The sequence below is a fragment of the Saimiri boliviensis genome, chromosome 3, assembly GCF_048565385.1.
Source record: "Saimiri boliviensis isolate mSaiBol1 chromosome 3, mSaiBol1.pri, whole genome shotgun sequence".
NCBI lineage: Eukaryota > Metazoa > Chordata > Mammalia > Primates > Cebidae > Saimiri > Saimiri boliviensis.
In genome coordinates, this window is record NC_133451.1 from 25,762,330 (window position 1) to 25,781,696 (window position 19,367).

General features: G+C 33.6%; 1 protein-coding gene across 2 annotated transcripts in view; it reads left to right on the top strand.

Annotated features, from left to right (window-relative positions):
* TBC1D19 (TBC1 domain family member 19) overlaps positions 1-18,391 on the top strand; it is a 164,775-nt gene extending 146,384 nt beyond the window's left edge. For both annotated transcript variants that reach the window (XM_003927498.4, XM_074395976.1), the window contains 5 exons: positions 2,601-2,710; positions 5,206-5,297; positions 11,371-11,486; positions 16,923-16,993; positions 17,961-18,391. In XM_003927498.4, coding sequence (XP_003927547.1) covers positions 2,601-2,710; positions 5,206-5,297; positions 11,371-11,486; positions 16,923-16,993; positions 17,961-18,035 — 464 coding nt within the window. In that variant the 3' untranslated portion in view covers positions 18,036-18,391. The remainder of the gene's footprint in view (positions 1-2,600; positions 2,711-5,205; positions 5,298-11,370; positions 11,487-16,922; positions 16,994-17,960) is intronic.
* Positions 18,392-19,367: the final 976 nt, after the last annotated feature.

A 19,367-nucleotide genomic window follows, 5' to 3' on the forward strand; every position in this document is an offset into this window, starting at 1 on the left:
AGCACAATTTCATAACATAATACATAATGTTACAGTGATCTTACAGCATATTTCTTTTATGAATGTGAGGAATTTAAAATAGAAAACCAAAAAAGATTAATAATACAAATTTTTACATCTAATAATAAAAATGTTCACCTTTTTATCTTTCTACTTTAATAGTTCCAACTGCAAGAATTTTTCAAGTAAATCATTTTTAGAACTTGTACTTTAATGATTTGGAGGATACTTGATGTCATGAAAGTTTAAAACCTCTAGAAAGATCTTCTGGTGTTTAAAATATATCATTGACTCAGCCGCTGCCTATTCATATTTATGGTCATTTAAACAGGCTACAGTTTATACACCCAAGGGGAAAGCATTTGCTAACAATGATGCAAAATGTTTGATATAGAATTTATTTATACTATTTTAGGAAACTATTTTAAGCATCCACAAAAACTTTACCAGCAACCACTTATTTAGAACCAGTATACAAGAATAATCACAAATCATCCCTAAGGAACTCTAGTTAGTACTTCAGTTTTAGTTATTATATTTTTTAAAAATTATAATACTTGTCTCTTTTAAACATTGATACAGATCTTTAATGATAGGCTGTCATTAAAAAGGAAACTAAAATGATAGTAATTTATTTAAAAATTTACTCAGGAACTCTAATTTAAAATACTTTCTACTCTTGTATTTATGCAAAATACTGAAGTTTTATTGTAGGTGTATAGTATATTATGTTTTCATAAATAAATTCCTACAGTATAGTCTTTAATTGGTTTAAAAGATAATTAGCTAAATTTATTTTTATGGAAGAACTAAATAGGGAAAGATGCTTAAAATTAAAAATTAAGTCATGTAGAATCTTTTTTATATATAACCTATAGTGGACTAAAGCTTTTCCATTTCATAGCTATAAAAGGGAATTCAATGTAAACAATTGTGGTATCTTGAATAAAAACTAATTATAAATTTCTTTTATAGTGTATATATTTGTAGAAGAGTGCTTATTTTAAAATTCTCTTTTCATTTATTCACTGGAAATTGTCATTAGGAATACTGAATCCATAACATCTTCAGATTCAGATTATAGGTTTTCACATAACAACTAAAAATTAGAGGAAAAAAATGCGTCGTGTTTTAAAAGTAAATAAATTCCAAGCCTTCATCTTAGATTTACAATAATGACATATATTTGTACCACACTGTTTTTTATTAGGTTATTGTTGCAATTAGAGCATGAGTTACTATTTGTAAATATATGTAATATCCTAATTTGGGCTATTTTTATAAATAGCAATTTAATAAAATAAATTTTAAAAAATTAGTTTTGAAATAGACATGCCTGTCTTTTTAAAATTTTATATATACTGCATATTGTATATACATTTTTCTTTATGTATACAAGTAGTTACTTTTATATATATTTAGATATTTACCCCCAAGAGTGATTTCTCTTTTGCCCTTTGGAAAAAATAAAATTTCTCACTTACAATGCTTATTTTTAATAACTTATTCAACAGTAGTACTGTGCATTACCCTTTATCCCAGAAAATTGAAACTTTGAAAGCTTTTTAAATATTTTATTATTTTTCCTTTTTACTTTGTCAAACAGAAGACAGCTAAACTGGCCTACTGATTTCCTTGCTTACTTTGCGCTTTCTGCCCTCACAGCATGACCAACAGATTATAGAGCCCCAGAAATTCTTACTTGTACAATATATATTGTTTGAAATTACCTTGTAAGGCATTTTTTAATTAAAATTAATATTTAGGTAACACAGTTGTATGTATCTGCATTATAAATTTGTCTCTGTGCTACCTAAAACACTTGAGGCTTAAAAAGACAGAAAGCATGACCGCCTTTGTCAGTGTAGAATAATCACATGCTCAGGTAGGTCTCCAATCCAAGATTAGGACTTTCTGACATTCAACTGTGGGATGTCTGGTTGAGTTGACCCAACTGTGCTTAATTGCTACAAACTGGGTGCAATCAATTCAACATTCATTAGAGAAATAAATTCTCTCTGCCTAAGGATTGTTTTCAGTTGATGAATGTATGTGGGGATATAGCAATCAAGACCAGTGTACAGCTATTACTCAAAATCTTTATTTTCAAATTGAATTAACTGAAGACCATGCATGATTCTAAAAGTCATAAATCATTTATCTTACCTACCTGACTTCCAAAATTGAAAAATTTTAAATATAGCCTGAATCCTTTGTGAGTGAAAATAAAAATGAGCTACCTGATTGTTATTTTCTTAATACTTAAATTTAAAAAAGGAGAGACTTGACATATGTAGTTTTTATAAGTTACTTGGAATGTTTCATATTTCTATATAATTCCATAATGTCATTCTTAGCCATCTGTTAAACTGGGATTATAATAGTTTGTAATATACTACTTTCTAATATTTAGTGGCTCTTTGAACTTGACACATGCATATGTTCTCCTCTCAAAATGAAAAAAAAAGAAATATGATTTTAAACTTGTCTATGAGTGTGTATGATTACTATAAAATAGTGATTTATGATGTCATATTTTACAAATTTATCTCCAAATTGTAGTAGTTCTGCAGTATTATAAATTAATTTTTTTATTTCAGTTGCACCACTTTGTTTTCTGTACCATGAACCTTCCAAATTGTATCAAATATTCCGTGAGATGTATGTGCGTTTTTTCTTCAGACTTCATTCCATCTCTTCTCATCCTTCTGTAAGTTCATAAGAAAAACTGGATCAAATTAGGTTGGACCATAATCTGTTCTTTCTTTCTGTTAAGAAAAAGTCTTCTCAAATTCTAAAGCAACAAATTTTAATTTGCGATGTCAAGCAATATGTTTCTATTGGAAAAATGACGGAGAAGATGAAATTGATATTTAAATATTTTGGTTATAATTTAAAAGGAAATAGACTCTTGTCAACTACATTTAAATGTTTTTTTCTTTTACATGTTAAAAGAAAAAACTTAGAATGTCTGTATTATTATTCTTAACAAAGATGCCTACCTTCTTTTCTGATTTCTTATCTATGAAATAAAGTAAATAATGTATTATCTCTAATGCTGTAGAAAAGTCTACAAAGTACTCAGCGTAGTCAGTGCTTGGCTCCTAACAGGTGTTCAGTGAATAAATGACTATTGTTGTTATAATTATCATCATTATTATTCTTTGTTAATGAAAATCAAACATTGATTTGTCTCTTGTTTGTCAATTTCGAATATGGTTAATTATCAGTTGTAAACTACGTATTTTCTTTGTATTCAATAAAATACTCCTTTGGCCTAAAATATAAGAATCAAGGAAAAGAATATTTAGAAGTTGAACATCTTAATGTGTTTTATTTTGGCTGTTCTTTTATCATATCTTTTTTTTTCCCTTCCCATAAACCTAAGAGCAGTATTTATTGTATTTCAGTTATGCCTTTTTCCCCCACTTTGGACCTTCTGTGAGTAACTTGACTACTTCTTCAGATGAAACATTCAATTGGAATATATGTCAGGGCTACTAAATTTCCCCAAAGAAGCAACTGTATTATTGCCACTAAATTAAATAGCTGTTTTTTATCTCCCCTTCTAAGCCTATGTATTCCTATTTTACCTTCCTCCGTCTCTAGTTTTGTTCTCATACATTGCTAGTGAAAGCTGGCAAATCACAGAATTCCAGGATGTCACAGATAAATAAGTGAAGCAACACCACTTATCTTGGTTTTCTTATCTATAAGAGAATTTTATTTTGTTCGTATCTTACCTTAATATTTAATATGGAATAATCAGAAATATGACCAATAATTAAGATTAATAATTCTTTTCTAATACTCATTTTAAATACTATATTTTTACTCTCATATTCTATGTCATTTTATGCTTCAGAGTTTAAAAAAAAAAACTGGCTGCATAGTACACACCCATGGTGTTCTCCCTGTGCAGAGCACTGAAGCCTGACACTGGGCAAGTGGGCATTTCTTCTCTATCTCCATGCTGGTATCCCTGAGGTATCCTTTTCAGATAATTGACTGGGCCAGCCCTGCCTCTGTCTTTTTTTTTTTTTAATTCAGTGCAACAAAAACTTACAGGCAGTCACCTCCCTTTTTGGCTTGCAGCCAGACTGAACTATTTGGAACCATGACAGTCTTTTTTTCTTTAGAAACTCAAAAAGAGGATTAAAACTTTCTTACAAAGATCAACTCTGAGGAATGCTAAGCTGCAAGAAAGACTTTATTCAGAGCTGTCAAATAATAAATGTACTTAAAAAACCATCTGCTTAAATTGGTTAAGTTTTGTACTTTACAAACAATGCCATTTTAAAAACAGTAGATTTTAGTTTTTAAAAAAAGTATATGCTAAATAATCAAACATTCTTGTTTAATAACTTCCTGATACAAATTTCAAGCAGCTAGCTGCTAGTCTTTTCTTGGGGGTAGATTTCAAAGAAAGAGTGAGAAAAGCAGCAACTATTTTCCCTAGTGAGTGAGGCTGGAGGGGAAGGGACATACGGAGGGAGAGGGAAGGTGGCTATATAGCACTTGGGAAATAACTGGAAACTGGAATGCATTCAGAAAAAAACTAATTTTGCTGGTGCTAAGTAATAATATGTGGCTTGCAAAGCAGCAAGTTTTCTGTAAGGTGATATTTTCCTTGGACTCTCCAAATATTATATATTGGGTTGTGTGGGGAGCTCCTTAGCATATCTTTATGTGTGAGTATACATAAAGAGGGATAAAGTTGGCTGTCTGAGGGAGCTCGTACCTGTAATCCCAGCACTTTGGGAGGCCGAGGTGGGCAGATTGCCTGAGGTCAGGAGTTCGAGACCAACCTTGCCAATATGGTGAAACCCCATCTCCACTGAAAATACAAAAATTAGCCAGGCCTTGTGGCAGGTGCCTGTAATCCCAGCTACTCGGGAGGCTGAAGCAGGAAAATCGCTTGAACTGGGGAGGCGGAGGTTGCAGTGAACTGAGATCGCACCATTGCACTATAGCCTGGGTGATAAGAGCAAGACTTATTATTTAAAAAAAAAAAAAAGGGATAAGTTTATCTTTAAACACAATGTTAGAGATCCACTAATACATTTCCTGTTTTTGACTCTTAAACAGTATAAAGAATATTTATGTTGATAGTCTTTCTCATTTTCTATTTGAGTAATTTGTTGGCATAGTTAATTTTTAAATATTAAAATCTCTATTTCTCTTATGATTCATTATTGTATCCAGGGTATTGTGTCACTCTGCCTGCTGTTTGAAACTCTTCTTCAAACTTATCTTCCCCAACTATTTTATCACCTACGAGAAATTGGGGCTCAACCGTGAGTACTTTTCTCTCCTAATTGAAGAATAAATAGTTTCACAGAAGCTCTTTTTGCCTCATTGTAGAGCACTTGCAAAGAGGTAGTAATTTTTCAAAAAAATTAAGCTAAGAATTTCTGTAAACTATAATTATCAAATAGTAAATTATAATAACATTGTGCCAAAAATTCCTGAAAGAATTACCAAAATCCTAATAAAGTCTTACTAGGATTTTTGTGTCTGGTACAAGAATCACCAAAATGAACTAATTTCTATTCATAATGAAAGGTGTTAGCCAAACTGAAGCAAACATTTGTGGAAACAAATACTACCTGAGAAATGTGATCATACTAAACCTAAGTCAGTACAGACCAAATTTATCAGAGAATAACCTATGAAAACTATGTAAGTTAAAGTTGCAAAAGCAGGCACCTACCAACGGTTGTACACTGTGATTTGTCCTTCCTAAAATTTGAATTTTGTTCATTGGTCTCAGTATAAGTGAATATGTGTAGTAACTCTGGACTTCAATATTATTGGTTCTATCTCTCTCTTTTAAAATAATAATGTCTAAAGCAAGAGAAAGTTCCAAATGATTTACCAGTGTTTTCTTCCTGTTGACTGTGCAGCTATTTTCCTCTATTAAGGGGAACATATTTGAAAAAAGTACTAACTCCTTAAGGCCACAAAAGAAGTTAGTGGGAAATGGAATAGTGTAGTTATTTGTCTTCTCCACTCTTGAATCCATAGCAAATAGATAGTTGAGTGGGTGGAAATTTAATCCACATTCAAATTCCATTTCTGTTAAGCTATGTAATCCTGGTGAAGTTTTTTAATTTATCAAAGCCTCAATTTCTTCATATTAAGATAATTCAATTTGTTTGTCTTAAAAATCAAGAAACTTCATACCTTGCAGAGTTGTTTCAAGATTGCATGATTACAAAGATGGAGATACCGATCAAGATGGAGAGATAGATAGATAGATAATCTCCTTTTAATAAAGTACCATTGAATTTCAGACATCTTAGAGATGGCCTTTATAAAACGATACCTCATATCATCCATTGATAATACTGAACGGATACTCTTTCCTTTGTAGCCATTAAAAAAAAAATTCTATTCATGATTAAGATTATAAAACAAGAATGTGACAGAAATATTTTATATTGAGCATAAGACTTTTGTTCTTAAACTTGTAGTAAATTGATTTCTTTTTTTGCTATTGTGAAATGAACATTGGAGTATAACTAGGCTTTTCTTTACTAGGAGAAGACATTTAGTTCATTACTAGAAACTAAAATGGTATTTTTCTAGCCTATTTATATATTTTACTCATTAAAAGAAACAAATTAATTCAATGACATTATAAACATTAAAATTCCTAGGTAGGAAAAGTATAAAAATTTTAATTTCAAAGTAGAAATCAATTTTTTTAAAAATGAAAGCTTTTGGAAGGTTTTTAATTTTGAATTTAATTTCTTTAATAAACATAGGACTACTTGGGTTATCTGTTTCTTTTTGAATGAGCTTCAGTAGTTTATAACTTTTACTAGGTTATTATATTTATACATATAAAGTTATTCATAATATTCTTTATGCTTAGCCTTTTAAATATTTATAGGGTTAGTAGTGACATCATCTTTGTCATTCCTGAGATTAGTAATTGTATTGTCTCCCACTTTTTCTTGATGTTTCTGGCTACAGGTTTATCAGTTTTATTCATCTTTGAAAGAATCAGTTTTTTGTTCCAATGATTCTTTTTCTCTGTTGTTTTTCTGCTTCAATTTTATTTATTTCTACTCTTACTATTTTCTTCTTTTTGCTTGAATTAGATTTATTTTGCTCTTGTCTTTCTACTTGTTAAGGTAGAAGTTAGATTATTGATTTGGGACCTTTCTTCTTTTCTAATATAAGCATTGATGTTACAGATGTTCCTCAAATTACCTTTTTACCTCCACCCAACAAACTTTGATATGTTATTTTTTCTTTTTCATTTAATTAGAAATGTTTCATAATTTCAACTGTGGATTCTTCTTTGAATATGGGTTATATAAAAGTATGTTGTTTAATTTCTAACTATTTGGAAAGGTATCTTTCTGGCATTTATTTCTATTTTAATTCTGTTGCAGTTAGACAGCATGCTTCATATCATTTCAGTTGTTTCAAATATGTTGAAGTTTGTTTTTGGATCCAGAACATGATCTGTTTCGGTGAATGTTCCATGCGCACCTGAAAAAATGTGTATTCTGCCAGTATTCAGGCAGAATGTTATATAAATGTCAAGGAAATCAAGTTTGTTAATAATGATGTTTAAACCTTATATACACTTAATTTTCTGTCTAATTTTTCAGTTGACCTTTGAAAGAGGAATGTGAAAGGCTCTAATTATAATTGTGGATTTTGTCAATGTCTTCTTTTATTGCTGTATTTGTTTTTTTCTTCATGTATTCTGATGCTTTTTTTTAGGAGAATTGATCACTTTATTATTATGTAATATCTTTTATTCCTAGTAATAAATCTACTATGTCTGATATTAATATGGCCATTCCAGCTTTCTTTTGATTATAATTTGTGTGGTATATTCTTTTCTCTGTTTACTTAACGTATTGATTATCAATATCTTTTTTAAGTGGGTTTCTTTTTAAAAGTGTATTATTGAGCTGGGCGCGGTGGCTCGAGCCTGTAATCCCAGCACTTTGGGAGGCTGAGGCGGGTGGATCAGGAGGTCAAGAGATCGAGACCATCCCGGTCAACATGGTGAAACCCCGTCTCTACTAAAAATACAAAAAATTAGCTGGGCATGGTGGCGCGTGCCTGTAATCCCAGCTACTCAGGAGGCTGAGGCAGGAGAATTGCCTGAACCCAGGAGGCGGAGGTTGCGGTGAGCCGAGATCGCACCATTGCACTCCAGCCTGGGTAACAAGAGCAAAACTCCGTCTCAAAAAAAAAAAAAAAAAAAAAAAAAAGTGTATTATTGGATTGAAATCAACTATCTTGCTAATTTTTTTTTTTTTGGTTGTTCCATGTTCTCTTTATTCCTTTTATTTCATTCTCTGTCTACTTTTGAATTGAACATTTTTTATTCCATTTTATCTCCACTATGAAATTTTATACTTTTTAAAGTATGTTTTTGATAGATGCCATGGGGTTTACAGTATACTTCTTTTTTTTTTTTTTTTTCTTTTTTTGAGACAAAGTCTTGCTCTGTCGTCCACGCTGGAGTGCAGTGGAGCAATCTCAGCTCACTGCAACCTCCAGCTCCCTGATAAAGCAATTCCCCTACCTCAGCCTCCTGAGTAGCTGGGATTACAGGTGCATGCCACCATGCCTGGCTAATTTTTTTGTATTTTTCGTAAAGATGGGATTTCACCATGTTCGCTGTATTGGTCTTAAACTCCTGACGTCAGGCAACCCGACCACCCTCCCAGAATGCTGGGATTACAGATGTGAGCAACTGTACCCAGCCAATATAATTCTTTAATTAATCACATTCTACCTTCAAATAAACTTCAGTCCTAGATGACTTTATTAGCAAATTCCACCAAACACTTCAGGAAGAAGTGATATCAAACCTTATTTTTCTCTGGCTACAATCAAGATTTTTGTTTTCACTTTGATTATGATATATCTAGGCATGGATTTCTTTGAATTTATCCTGTTTGGAGTTTGCTAAGCTTGAATTTATAATTTTATGTCTTTTGCCAAATTTGGGAAGTTTTACCCATTATTTCTTTAACTATTTTTTTCTGCACCATTCTCATTCTTCTTTTCTTCTGGGATTCCAGTGACACAAATGTTAAAAGGTTTTATATAAAAGAAAAAAGAAGATGAAGAAAAATAAGTTTCCTGTTGTCCCACAGGTCCTTGCAGCTGTATTGTTTTTTTTTTTTTTTTTTTTTTTTTTTTTTTTCCCATAGAGACAGGTTCTTGCTTTGTTGCTCAGGCTGGTCTCAAACTCCTGGCTTCAAGTATCCCTCCTGCCTCACCCTCCCAGGGTAATGGAATTACAGCCACCGCCACACACAGCCCTTCACTTTTTCTTCATCCTTTTTCTGTATGGTATAGATTGGATATTTTCTACTGATCTATACTCAAATTCTCTGGCTTTTTCCTCCATCATTTTTTATTTTGCTATTGGATCCCATCTAGTGAGATGTTTTTGTGTGGTCTTTTGGTTTTTGCATTTTTCAGTTCTACAATTTTCATCTGGTTCTTCTTCATAAAAAACATACAGAACTGTACACTAGTAAGGGTAATTTCTACTATAAAGTAGTTTCCCTTTATCTGTGGGAGATACATTCCAAGACCCCCAGTGGATGCCTGAAACTGTGGATAGTACTGAACCGTATATATAAACCATGATATATTATATATATATATATATATATATATATATATATATATATATACCTGTGATAAAGTTCAATTTATAATTAGGCACAGCAAGAGATTTACAATAACTAATAATAAAATAGAACAATTATAAAAATATGCAAGCATCACTACTTTTACTCTTTGGGGCCATTATTAAGTTAAAAAAAAAAAAAGCAAGAAAGAAAAGGGTTACTTGAACACAGGTGCTGTGATACCAGGACCTAATAACCAATGTGGCTTCTAAGTGACTAACAGGTGGGTAGCATACACAGCATGGACATACTGGACAAAGGGATGATTCATGTCTGGAGTGGAACCGTGTGAGCTTTCTCCAGGCTACTCAGAACACACAATTTAAAATATATCAATTATTTCTGGAATTTTTGATTTAATATTTTTGAACTGTGGGTGACCACAGTTGGCTACGGATAAATGACATCACAAAAAGTGATAAGGGGGGAATATTACAATCAACTTTATTTCTAAAAAGCTATGCTGTGTTATTTCTATGTTGGTGGGTGGGGATATATGGCACTATTCCTCAAATATAACACTGTGAGAATTTGAGTAAAATGGAGCTAGTTGAAGTTAATAATTTTGACATTAAATTCAAATGTATTTTGTAAGTTATTAAAATATACAGTGGTCCAAAGTTTCTTTTGTATCTATAAAAAGATCTTCTAAAACCACCCAGAAAGTTTAATTAGTTAATACTAGTGCCTACATGTACTTTGTTATAGTAGAACAATACTTATCCATTATTGAGGAATTTCTGAAACTTGAGGATCCTTTTTAGTTTAAAGATAATTAATACAGTGACACCAGCCAAGGCAACCTCTGGGTCCTTTTCTCTCTTTTAAGAGACTAGCACAGATATTTATTGTCAAAATAATGATAATTTCAGCAAACAGTTTAGCACCTCTCAGGAACAGTCAAGTGATTTTAGATGCTAATAGATAAAACAGAAATGTGAGGGACTAGTTGATCTCTTAAGGCACCAGAGCCAAAGAGTTCATTTCCTGATCTCAGAGATAAATTATTATTGTAACATAACCTACTTGCAAATAGTGAGATCTCATACATCTTAGAATTTTTTTTAGAAAATTGGAATTTAATTGAATTTTCTTGTTGATCTTTCAGAGTTCTATAACCTCCTAACTAAAATGAAGGGTTCGAAATCAGATATCTATTTCTAATGTCTCATATGTTTAGAACTATTTTTTTTCCTTCATACACATACTTGTTATTTTTTTATCCCATATAGACATTTGACTGAAATGTAGAAAAATAATTTATTGAATTGAGAAAATATAAACTCATTGAACAATCTTTCAAGTATTTTGAATAAAAATTCAAATTATTATGGATTGCCTGGAATTGTTAAGACTATCAGAAGGTCAGCTCATAGACAGCTAATTAGTATACACTCTGAAAAACAGAATGTAGAAGTGGATTTTTTAAAGGCTGACCTGTATAATAAAGGAGGACCCAGCATGTATAATTTTTCCTCTTAATACTTTAAGACCACTAATTTGAGGACTTAACGGTTTCTCACCACTGCACTTTCGCAGCTTTCAAGAAAGTTCTTGAGTTTTAAATGCCCAGGTGATTTCTAAGACTCTTGAAGGAGTTACCTTAACAGTAGAATTGGTTGGGTTTTACTGGTATTGTATTTTCATAAGACAAATTTCAGTGGTAAATATTTTTCCTTGCTTACAGACTTCGCATATCATTTAAGTGGATGGTTCGAGCTTTCTCTGGATACTTAGCTACAGATCAACTCTTGCTTTTATGGGACAGAATCCTAGGATACAACTCTCTGGAAATTCTTGCTGGTAAGAGTAAATGCTTGTCTGTAAAACACATGCTGTTTCTATAATAAGGCCCCTTTTCTTCCTAACATTCGTCATCTGTAACTGGAATTTATTTGTCATTTCTAATTCATGAACAATTAATAGATATATCTGGCTTTGAAGATAAGTACCAACAAAAACTGCAGTCTTGATACTTTTATGTAACTGCACACCAACCTACCTCTAGTCTTTCTTCCCAGCTCCCAGAAAAGTTTATTTTCCCTTCCCTTACCCCCTCCCCTTTCAGTCCAGCCAGATCTCACTGTCTCCCAGCGCCTATGTGGTCTGTGCAGCGGAGTGTAGATATACTTCCCTCTATTCTGGACTCCCCTGGCTACTTTAGCATTCTGCTCTATGCCACATCTCAACACCTAATATCCAAACTGAGGCTAAGCCTCCCTACATGGCTGAAACCTCAGCTCTTCTGTGTCTGTTTATAAATGAATTTGAAACCTTTTCTTTTTTACTAACACTCTCTGACTTCTGCCCTGGTGGCTGAGTTTCCCCTTTTAGATATTCTCTCAGACCAAAAACTATTTCATCTTCTTTTCAGGAAGCCACAAGTTTATCTTTTATTTAATAATTAAGCATTTCTTACAACAGATACACGCCCAAGGCAATTTTATGATTATAAATAGGGCATATATTTCTTTTTAATTATATCATTTTGCTTCTCTTGTGCACAATAGACTAAATTATATTATAATTGAGATTATCAGGAAATTCAAATAATAATTACAATGTTTTCACAATAGATAGGGATCAGAAGAGTTGGCAGGGTATTTCCATACCTTAAATTGATGGCATTATAAAATCACCTCTCTGGGCTGCTGTAGAAATAAAGCTTAGTTAAAGAAGAACATGATAGGAAGATTCTCTAGGTACCATATTGACATATTCAGGGGTTTTTTCTTTCTTTCTTTCTTTTTGAGACAGTCTCATTTTGTCACCCAAGCTGGGGTGCAGTGGCATGATCTTGGCTCACTGCAACCTCCGCCTCCTGGGTTCAAGTGGTTCTCCTGCCTCAGCTTCCCAAATAGCTGAGATTACAGGCACCTGCCACCACACCAAGCTAGTTTTTGTATTTTTAGTAGAGACAGGCTTTTACCATGTTGGCCAGGTTGGTCTGAAACTCCTGACCTCAAGTGATCTGCCCGCCTTAGCCTCCCAGAGTGGTGCGATTACAGGTGTGAGCCCCCACGTCCAGTCTTAACATATTCTTGAGTGCTGAAAGGTCTATAGTTACTGGGTAGCATAGGTCCCTGGTAGCAATTACCCTGGTATAATCAGAAGTATTACTGATTAATGTTTTTAATAACTCCTAGTATCCTTGTCTCTCAGTATTTTTTAGAAACCTATACAAATATGAGTTAGGAAATAATGGTCTGCCCTCATTTCTTTTGGGTGAATGGCAGTACCATATATAATCAAGCAAGAGAAGGAATCCTCAAGGGCATTAGGTATAGCTTTTTCTAAACATTGCTCACAAGGCATTCTTACCATCTGTTGGGACACTTCAGTATTGGGTAACCCCTGCCTTACCTGGTGGCCCATTTTATTTCTGGATAATATGGCTTGTTAAAATGTACTCCTCTTAAACCAAGGTAATTATCATGTTTTCTCTACCCTCACATTTTCGTCTCCCCCCAGAGTCTTCTGTTTTCTAAGCTAAGTAGCGTTGTTTTCTACTGTCATTCCTCAAGTGAGAGGACTGTAGACGTTTCACCAAATGTCTCTCCTCTGAGTATGCCAGAAAATTTGAAGAGTACTGAACATAGTATTTGGTATCATTTTAAAAAGACACTAAAGCATGTTAAAACAGAAGGCTCAATGTAAAAAAATACTTTCTAATAATTAGAACTTTTGAAAATTAGAATGGGTTTTTTAACTGTTGAATGAAGGGTCAAGAGGTTTCATACCTTGAAAGAAATGTTGAATTAGAAAACCTTCAAGCCCTCTTTCAATTTGAATTCTCTCATTTTGTGCCTTATCACCCCTTAGCAAACTGAAGGAAAAGAGAAATAAATGCATGTTGAATACTGTATTTGCTCTAAGCCAGGCACCCTTCTGTGAGCTCAATACTTAATAAAAAGTTTACTGAGAAATAGGTAGAAACGTAATCTGTATTGTTGCATCCACCCATTTTCCTTGAGTGCTTTAAAAAAATCTACAGGGAAGAATTCTGAAACATCTAGAAATGGAACTGGACTGAAGGAAGCTCTCTTACCATGGAATTCAGATAAAGAGCCACAGGGTAATTTCATGTAAATGTATACAAATTATTTTGATTATTTCATACACATCTGGTGTGAGTATTTTAGAACTACCTTTTTCTGCTCAAGTGGGCTATTATGTAGTCTTGAGAAATATTTTCATAAATATCACTGGTTTTAATTGTGAATTAATTAGAGCCTTTTGAAGAACAGTTTAAAGCAAAGTTATCTTAATGTTCTTGATAGAGTAGCTTAGAATTAAAGTAGTAAGACCAAAAGAAAATATCAGAGTCTGTATATTTTATATGAAGCATAATTTCAGTTGACAATATCCCAAAGTGTAGATGTTTCCTCCTTGGCAAACAAATCTGTTCTGTGGAAGGGCTGGGCAAACCAAACATGAAGCAGATGGAGAGGAACTTCTGTGATGTGAGACCAAGATAAATAAAGGTTATGAGCACACAAGCATTTTGGATGCTGAGGTCAATTAGTGAACTGCTCCTTTTTCCCCTTCTTATCTACCTTTGGAAAAACAGTTCCCCACTATGTAAAACTCTTTCCTGCTAGAGCAGAAAATTTGGCCAGGCTGTCAAGCTTTCAGCAATTCTGTTATACACAAAAAATGAAGTAGTAATTATATTCCTTAACTGCTAAAATGCCTGCACGAAACAGAATATGATTTCAGATATTAGGAAGCTGTAAAAAATTTTTGGTCTACAGAAATAGTTTTCTTTGATATTCTTGTAAACATGAAACTCAGTGACTTTAAAGTATTCATGTTTTCTCCATTTCAGTTAAGGAGAACATCCTTTGTCACAGATCTCTTCTATCTACTGTTAACGTATTCAATAACTCCAGCTGACTTCACTTTTAAAATTTTACCATTACCATCTTTTTTCTCCAGAATTTTTCTCTCTTAACGATTTCTAATGCTTTCTTGCTAGACTGTTCAAAATCTCTTGTCCCCTAGAAAAGTGCCTGTGCTTCCCAGTGACAAGCTGCACTCTGCCTCTCTCTGGGGAAATTAAGAAGCCTGGCTCCTGACTTCTATTCCTCAGACACAATACTGTAGCAGCGTCCTTCATACCATCTCTGGAAAGCTATTCTGATAGACAGCAGAGCCTATGATTCTTAGGGAAGCACACAGATTTTCATGTCAGAGATGAGTGGTTGTTGCTTACCTTCAGTTTCAATAGTGTCTTCACATAGTGGTTAGGTGCAAAACTCCAGAGCCAAGGCTGAGTATTGGCTTTACTATTTTCTACCTGTGTGCCTCTGAATGTGTCGCCCCCCACTCACTGTGCCTCACTCTCTATATTAGTAAAATAGGCTACTAATAATATTTAACTCACAGAATTGGTATGAGAATTACTTATTCTCATTGTAAAAATATATTTTAAAAAATATATGTGTTTGCATTAGGTATGCAGTATAACTAGGAAGCAGTGTTCCAAATAATTTTGAATGTTTCTTTCTTTTCCTTTTTTTTTTTTTTTTTTTTTTTTTTTTGAGGCAAGATCTCACTCTGTTGCCCAGGCTAGAATGTATGGCACAATCATAGCTTACTGCAGCCTAGAGCTCCTCGGCTCAAGCAATCCTTTGCCTCAGCCTTCCGAGTAGCTGGGACTATAGGCATTCACCACCATCCCTGGCTTCTTTTTTAACTTTGTACAGATGAGGGTCTTGTTTTGTTGTTCAGTCTGGTCTTCAACTCCTGAGGTCACACAGTCCTCCTGTCTCAGCCTCCCAAAGCACTGGAATTGCAGGCATGGGTCACTGTGCCCAGTATTTTGAATATTTCTTACCAATAATTTCCCAAACTTCAATGATTTTTTGGGTAGAGAAGGCACTACCATCACTGGTGATGGAGAGAAAAGGAGGTAAGTCAAGAGTTAGCTCCAAGCAGTAACATCTCCTTATCAGAGTTACCTGCCTCTTAAATGAGTCCTTCTGTTGTTTATGACTTGCTTCCTCACATGGAGTTTTACAGTAAGTTATATAAGTTTTGCATGTTAGCATTACTCTTTATTCATATGCATATGTTTAATGGAAACAATAACCCAAAAGTTGTTTTTAATTTTTTTTTAAGACACAGGTTCTTGACATATTGCCAAAGCTGTCAAACTCCTAAGCTCAAGACACTTCTGCCTCAGCTTCCCAGTTGGCTGAGACTACAGGTGTGCACCACCATGCCTGGCTTCCAATGCTGTTTTCTACTTAATATATATTATTGATCTTTAAGTTGTCCTGTAATGTTTGGATTTTTTCTGTAGCCAACATTGAATTAAATGTCAGGATCAACCCCACAGCAGCCCTCCTTACAGATACATCCATTTGTGACACTCTAAGAAAAGTCAGTGCTGTGTATAAAAATATAACAAAAAAATGATAAAAATATTTTTTAATAAAAGGCTTTAAAATCATGTTTCTATTAGGACACCTCCTTGGTACATATGAAACATAATCTATTTAAAAATTCAGCCTCCATATAACTTTTCAGAAGCCTCTCTACTACATTAGTAAGAAATACCTGCATCACAATAAACTGGTCATTAGGCCAGGCATAGTGGGTCACCCCTGTAATCCCAGCACTTTGGGTGGGTGAGGCAGGAGGATCACCTGAGCCCAGTAATTCAAGACCAGCCTAAGCAACATAGTAAGACCCCATGTCTACAAAAAAGAAAAAGAAAGAAAGAAAGAAAGAAAAATTAAATGGGCTGGTGACATATACCTGTAGTCCTAGCTACTTGGGAGGCATAGGCCGGAGGATCGCATGTGATTAGAAGTTTGAGGCTGCAGTGAGCTATGGTCATAGCTCTGCACTCCAGCCTGGGAGACAGAGATCTTGTCTCTTAAAAAAAAAAAAAAAAAAAAAAAAAAGATTCATGAGATCTTCATTCCATTTTAAAATGGTTTAAGTTGTAGGTTTGAAAGAAATAACTTACAAAATGGCTTTTTTAAGACCACTGATTTTTCCTTTTTCTTTAAACTGTGGTATTCAGTTTGTCTAGCCGTCAGGCATTGGTCTCTAGAGCAGACAATTCCTGTTCCTCACCAAACCTTAACTCAGAATGCGGGGGTATGGTTGGTTGTGTAAAGCACTAGTTCTGAGCTTCCTCGCAGTGGGTTTTGGGCAGAGCAAAGCAGTAACCGTGCCGGGCTGATGAGTCGGCCAGCAGTTGAAATAGTGTGCATTCCTTTCCAGTGCTGGCAGCTGCCGTGTTTGCTTTCCGAGCAGTGAACCTGATGGAGGTGACATCACTGGCTGCAGCTGAAGTAAGGATAAGTTTCACTCAGATGGGATGGAAATAGTTTCTGAGAGATTGCCAGGCTGTCATTTTGGTGTCTGATGCACAGGACATGTATTACTTGCAGTCAAAATTTTTAACTCGGGTGAAACATGTTAAGTTCTGAGCTAATAATACTTAAGGATTCAGATTGCTTTAATTACTTGAGAAAAGCCTTCTTGTGAAGGAGTAATAAACAAGATTATTGTAGGAAACCATTATAACCATGTGGGAAACCAGATACCTGGTAATTTTAATGGAAATGATTGGAGTTTATGTTGCATTTTTTATGGTTCATGTCCATGCATTATTTTCACAGAAGAAAAACTACTTGAGAGAGTTAAAGGGCATATATTTGAATGATATAGTGAAGACACGTGGGCTTTTTTAGTGGTTTTAAATTGTGAGTTAATTATTTAAAGCTGATTTCTTTTCAGTGGTATAATTTATACCTAAAATATCGTTCAATTAAATAGTGCTTACTGTATTATTCTGTTATCTTTTATAAAAATATAACTTTTTCCTTAAAATAGCTGCCTGCATTTTTGTTTAAAGGAAAGAGGATGTTTATCCATCTTGCAACTGAATAAACATTAGTTCCATCTCCAAACGATTTCCTGCAGTCAGTTACTCCTTACACTAGAATAACAGGACCAGGATTCATAATGTACCCTTATTTATAGAAGCAAGTTGAAATGTTAAACCTTTTATAAACTCATGCTACCTTGGATATTTGAAGAAGACTGAGGCTAACTCGAGGTTATTTTCTACAGCACATTTTAGCATTTTGCACATGTACTAACATTAAGATATTCAGAAAAGAGAAGGAAGGGTGTAGTTTTAGTACTAAGATTTAGAACAAATCTGAAGAGCTTAGTGTCAAAATTACATTGTAAAGATGTTTATCGTATTTCATAGACTTTGCTAATAATAATAATTTTTATTTCTTGTTCCAGGCAGTTCTTGCTGACCTTTCTACTTTAAAAGTTATGCCTCTTCTTCAAATTTTTCTGTTTGCTACTGTCACCTGATCTTCACAGTCACTGACAACACATCTAGTTTTTCATTAGAAACAAATCATGAACTATGCAAACTCTGCATAAAACCAAAATGAAACTTTGCATATAAGCCAATAAAGATCATGTTCCCTCTTCAGTTAAACCTAAGTAGTTTCTCACTTTTTGAAACAATAACTCTGCACCAGACATTGCATCGCATGCTGCTGATTTTCAAGAGAGAAGCAATAAACTTCTGCTAAATTGAGCATTATGTATATGTATATATATATATAAAATATCATAATATACATATAATCCTGACTTGTAAATGGCATGTAATAATATATGCAATAAGAACTGAAGATACTGTAATAAACTTCAAGAGGTAATGTAGCTTCTTGGATAATTCTTTTATGCCAGTTTATAAATTTATCTCTAGATATGGTATTGTTTTGTCTCATAAATTGCTCTTCACTCACAGCCGGGGTGGGGTAGGGTGTGATAACACTTGAAAAATATATTGCTCTTAAGTAGGAATCCAAAAGTTGCTTAAATGATGATGTTTTAAGCAACTTTTTACACCCCAGGGATTTTTCTACATTTCTCTCCATTTTATTTCTCTCTTTAAACATCTCTACTGGGGAAGGTCGAATACAATTGTCTCCATCTGACAATATTTTATGCTCGACTCTCTGAAAGTCAGAAAATTATGGTGATCTCTTTTCACTTCTCAACCTTGCTTCTCTTGCTTAGAAGATTTGACATTGCTGAGGCCTGTTGCCAGCTTCTGTTGCTCTGTAACTAGATAAGGAAGACACCCAAGAGAATGAAGAGACAAAACCACATTCACTTTTACTGAAGCTTGGTTTAACAAGGTTTAACTTCTAGGGCAGAACAGCTGAGAGAGATTAAAAGTAGAAAGTAGGCATTCATTCTAGAACTGCAGACATTATGCAAAGCAGCAGCCTTATTTTGGGCTTTATTATAAATAAAGATCTTATTTTATATTACTTCCTAAAGACCTACCATTTCTGTAATATGGAATATTACAGTATATGGGAAAAAAGTCCAAAAACTTTTGTTCTTTGATTTTAGTTTCAAATTTAAGATGCTGATCACTTCACTAAAACTAAATCTAGATTGATACTCTTATTGATTACCTAGAATTTTATTAAGTTTTACCCAAAGGTATTTTATGAGTCTTTTATTTTGGCAGTATATATTAGGAAACACACTTGTTGATTTACTAAAGGCTGAATAACAATTTATTCTGTGATTGATTCTTAATAAGCCCCATTTTATTGCTTTTGAAGGTGATGCAGTTATAATCCTATGCTTTGCACACACCCATGACTAATATCTACT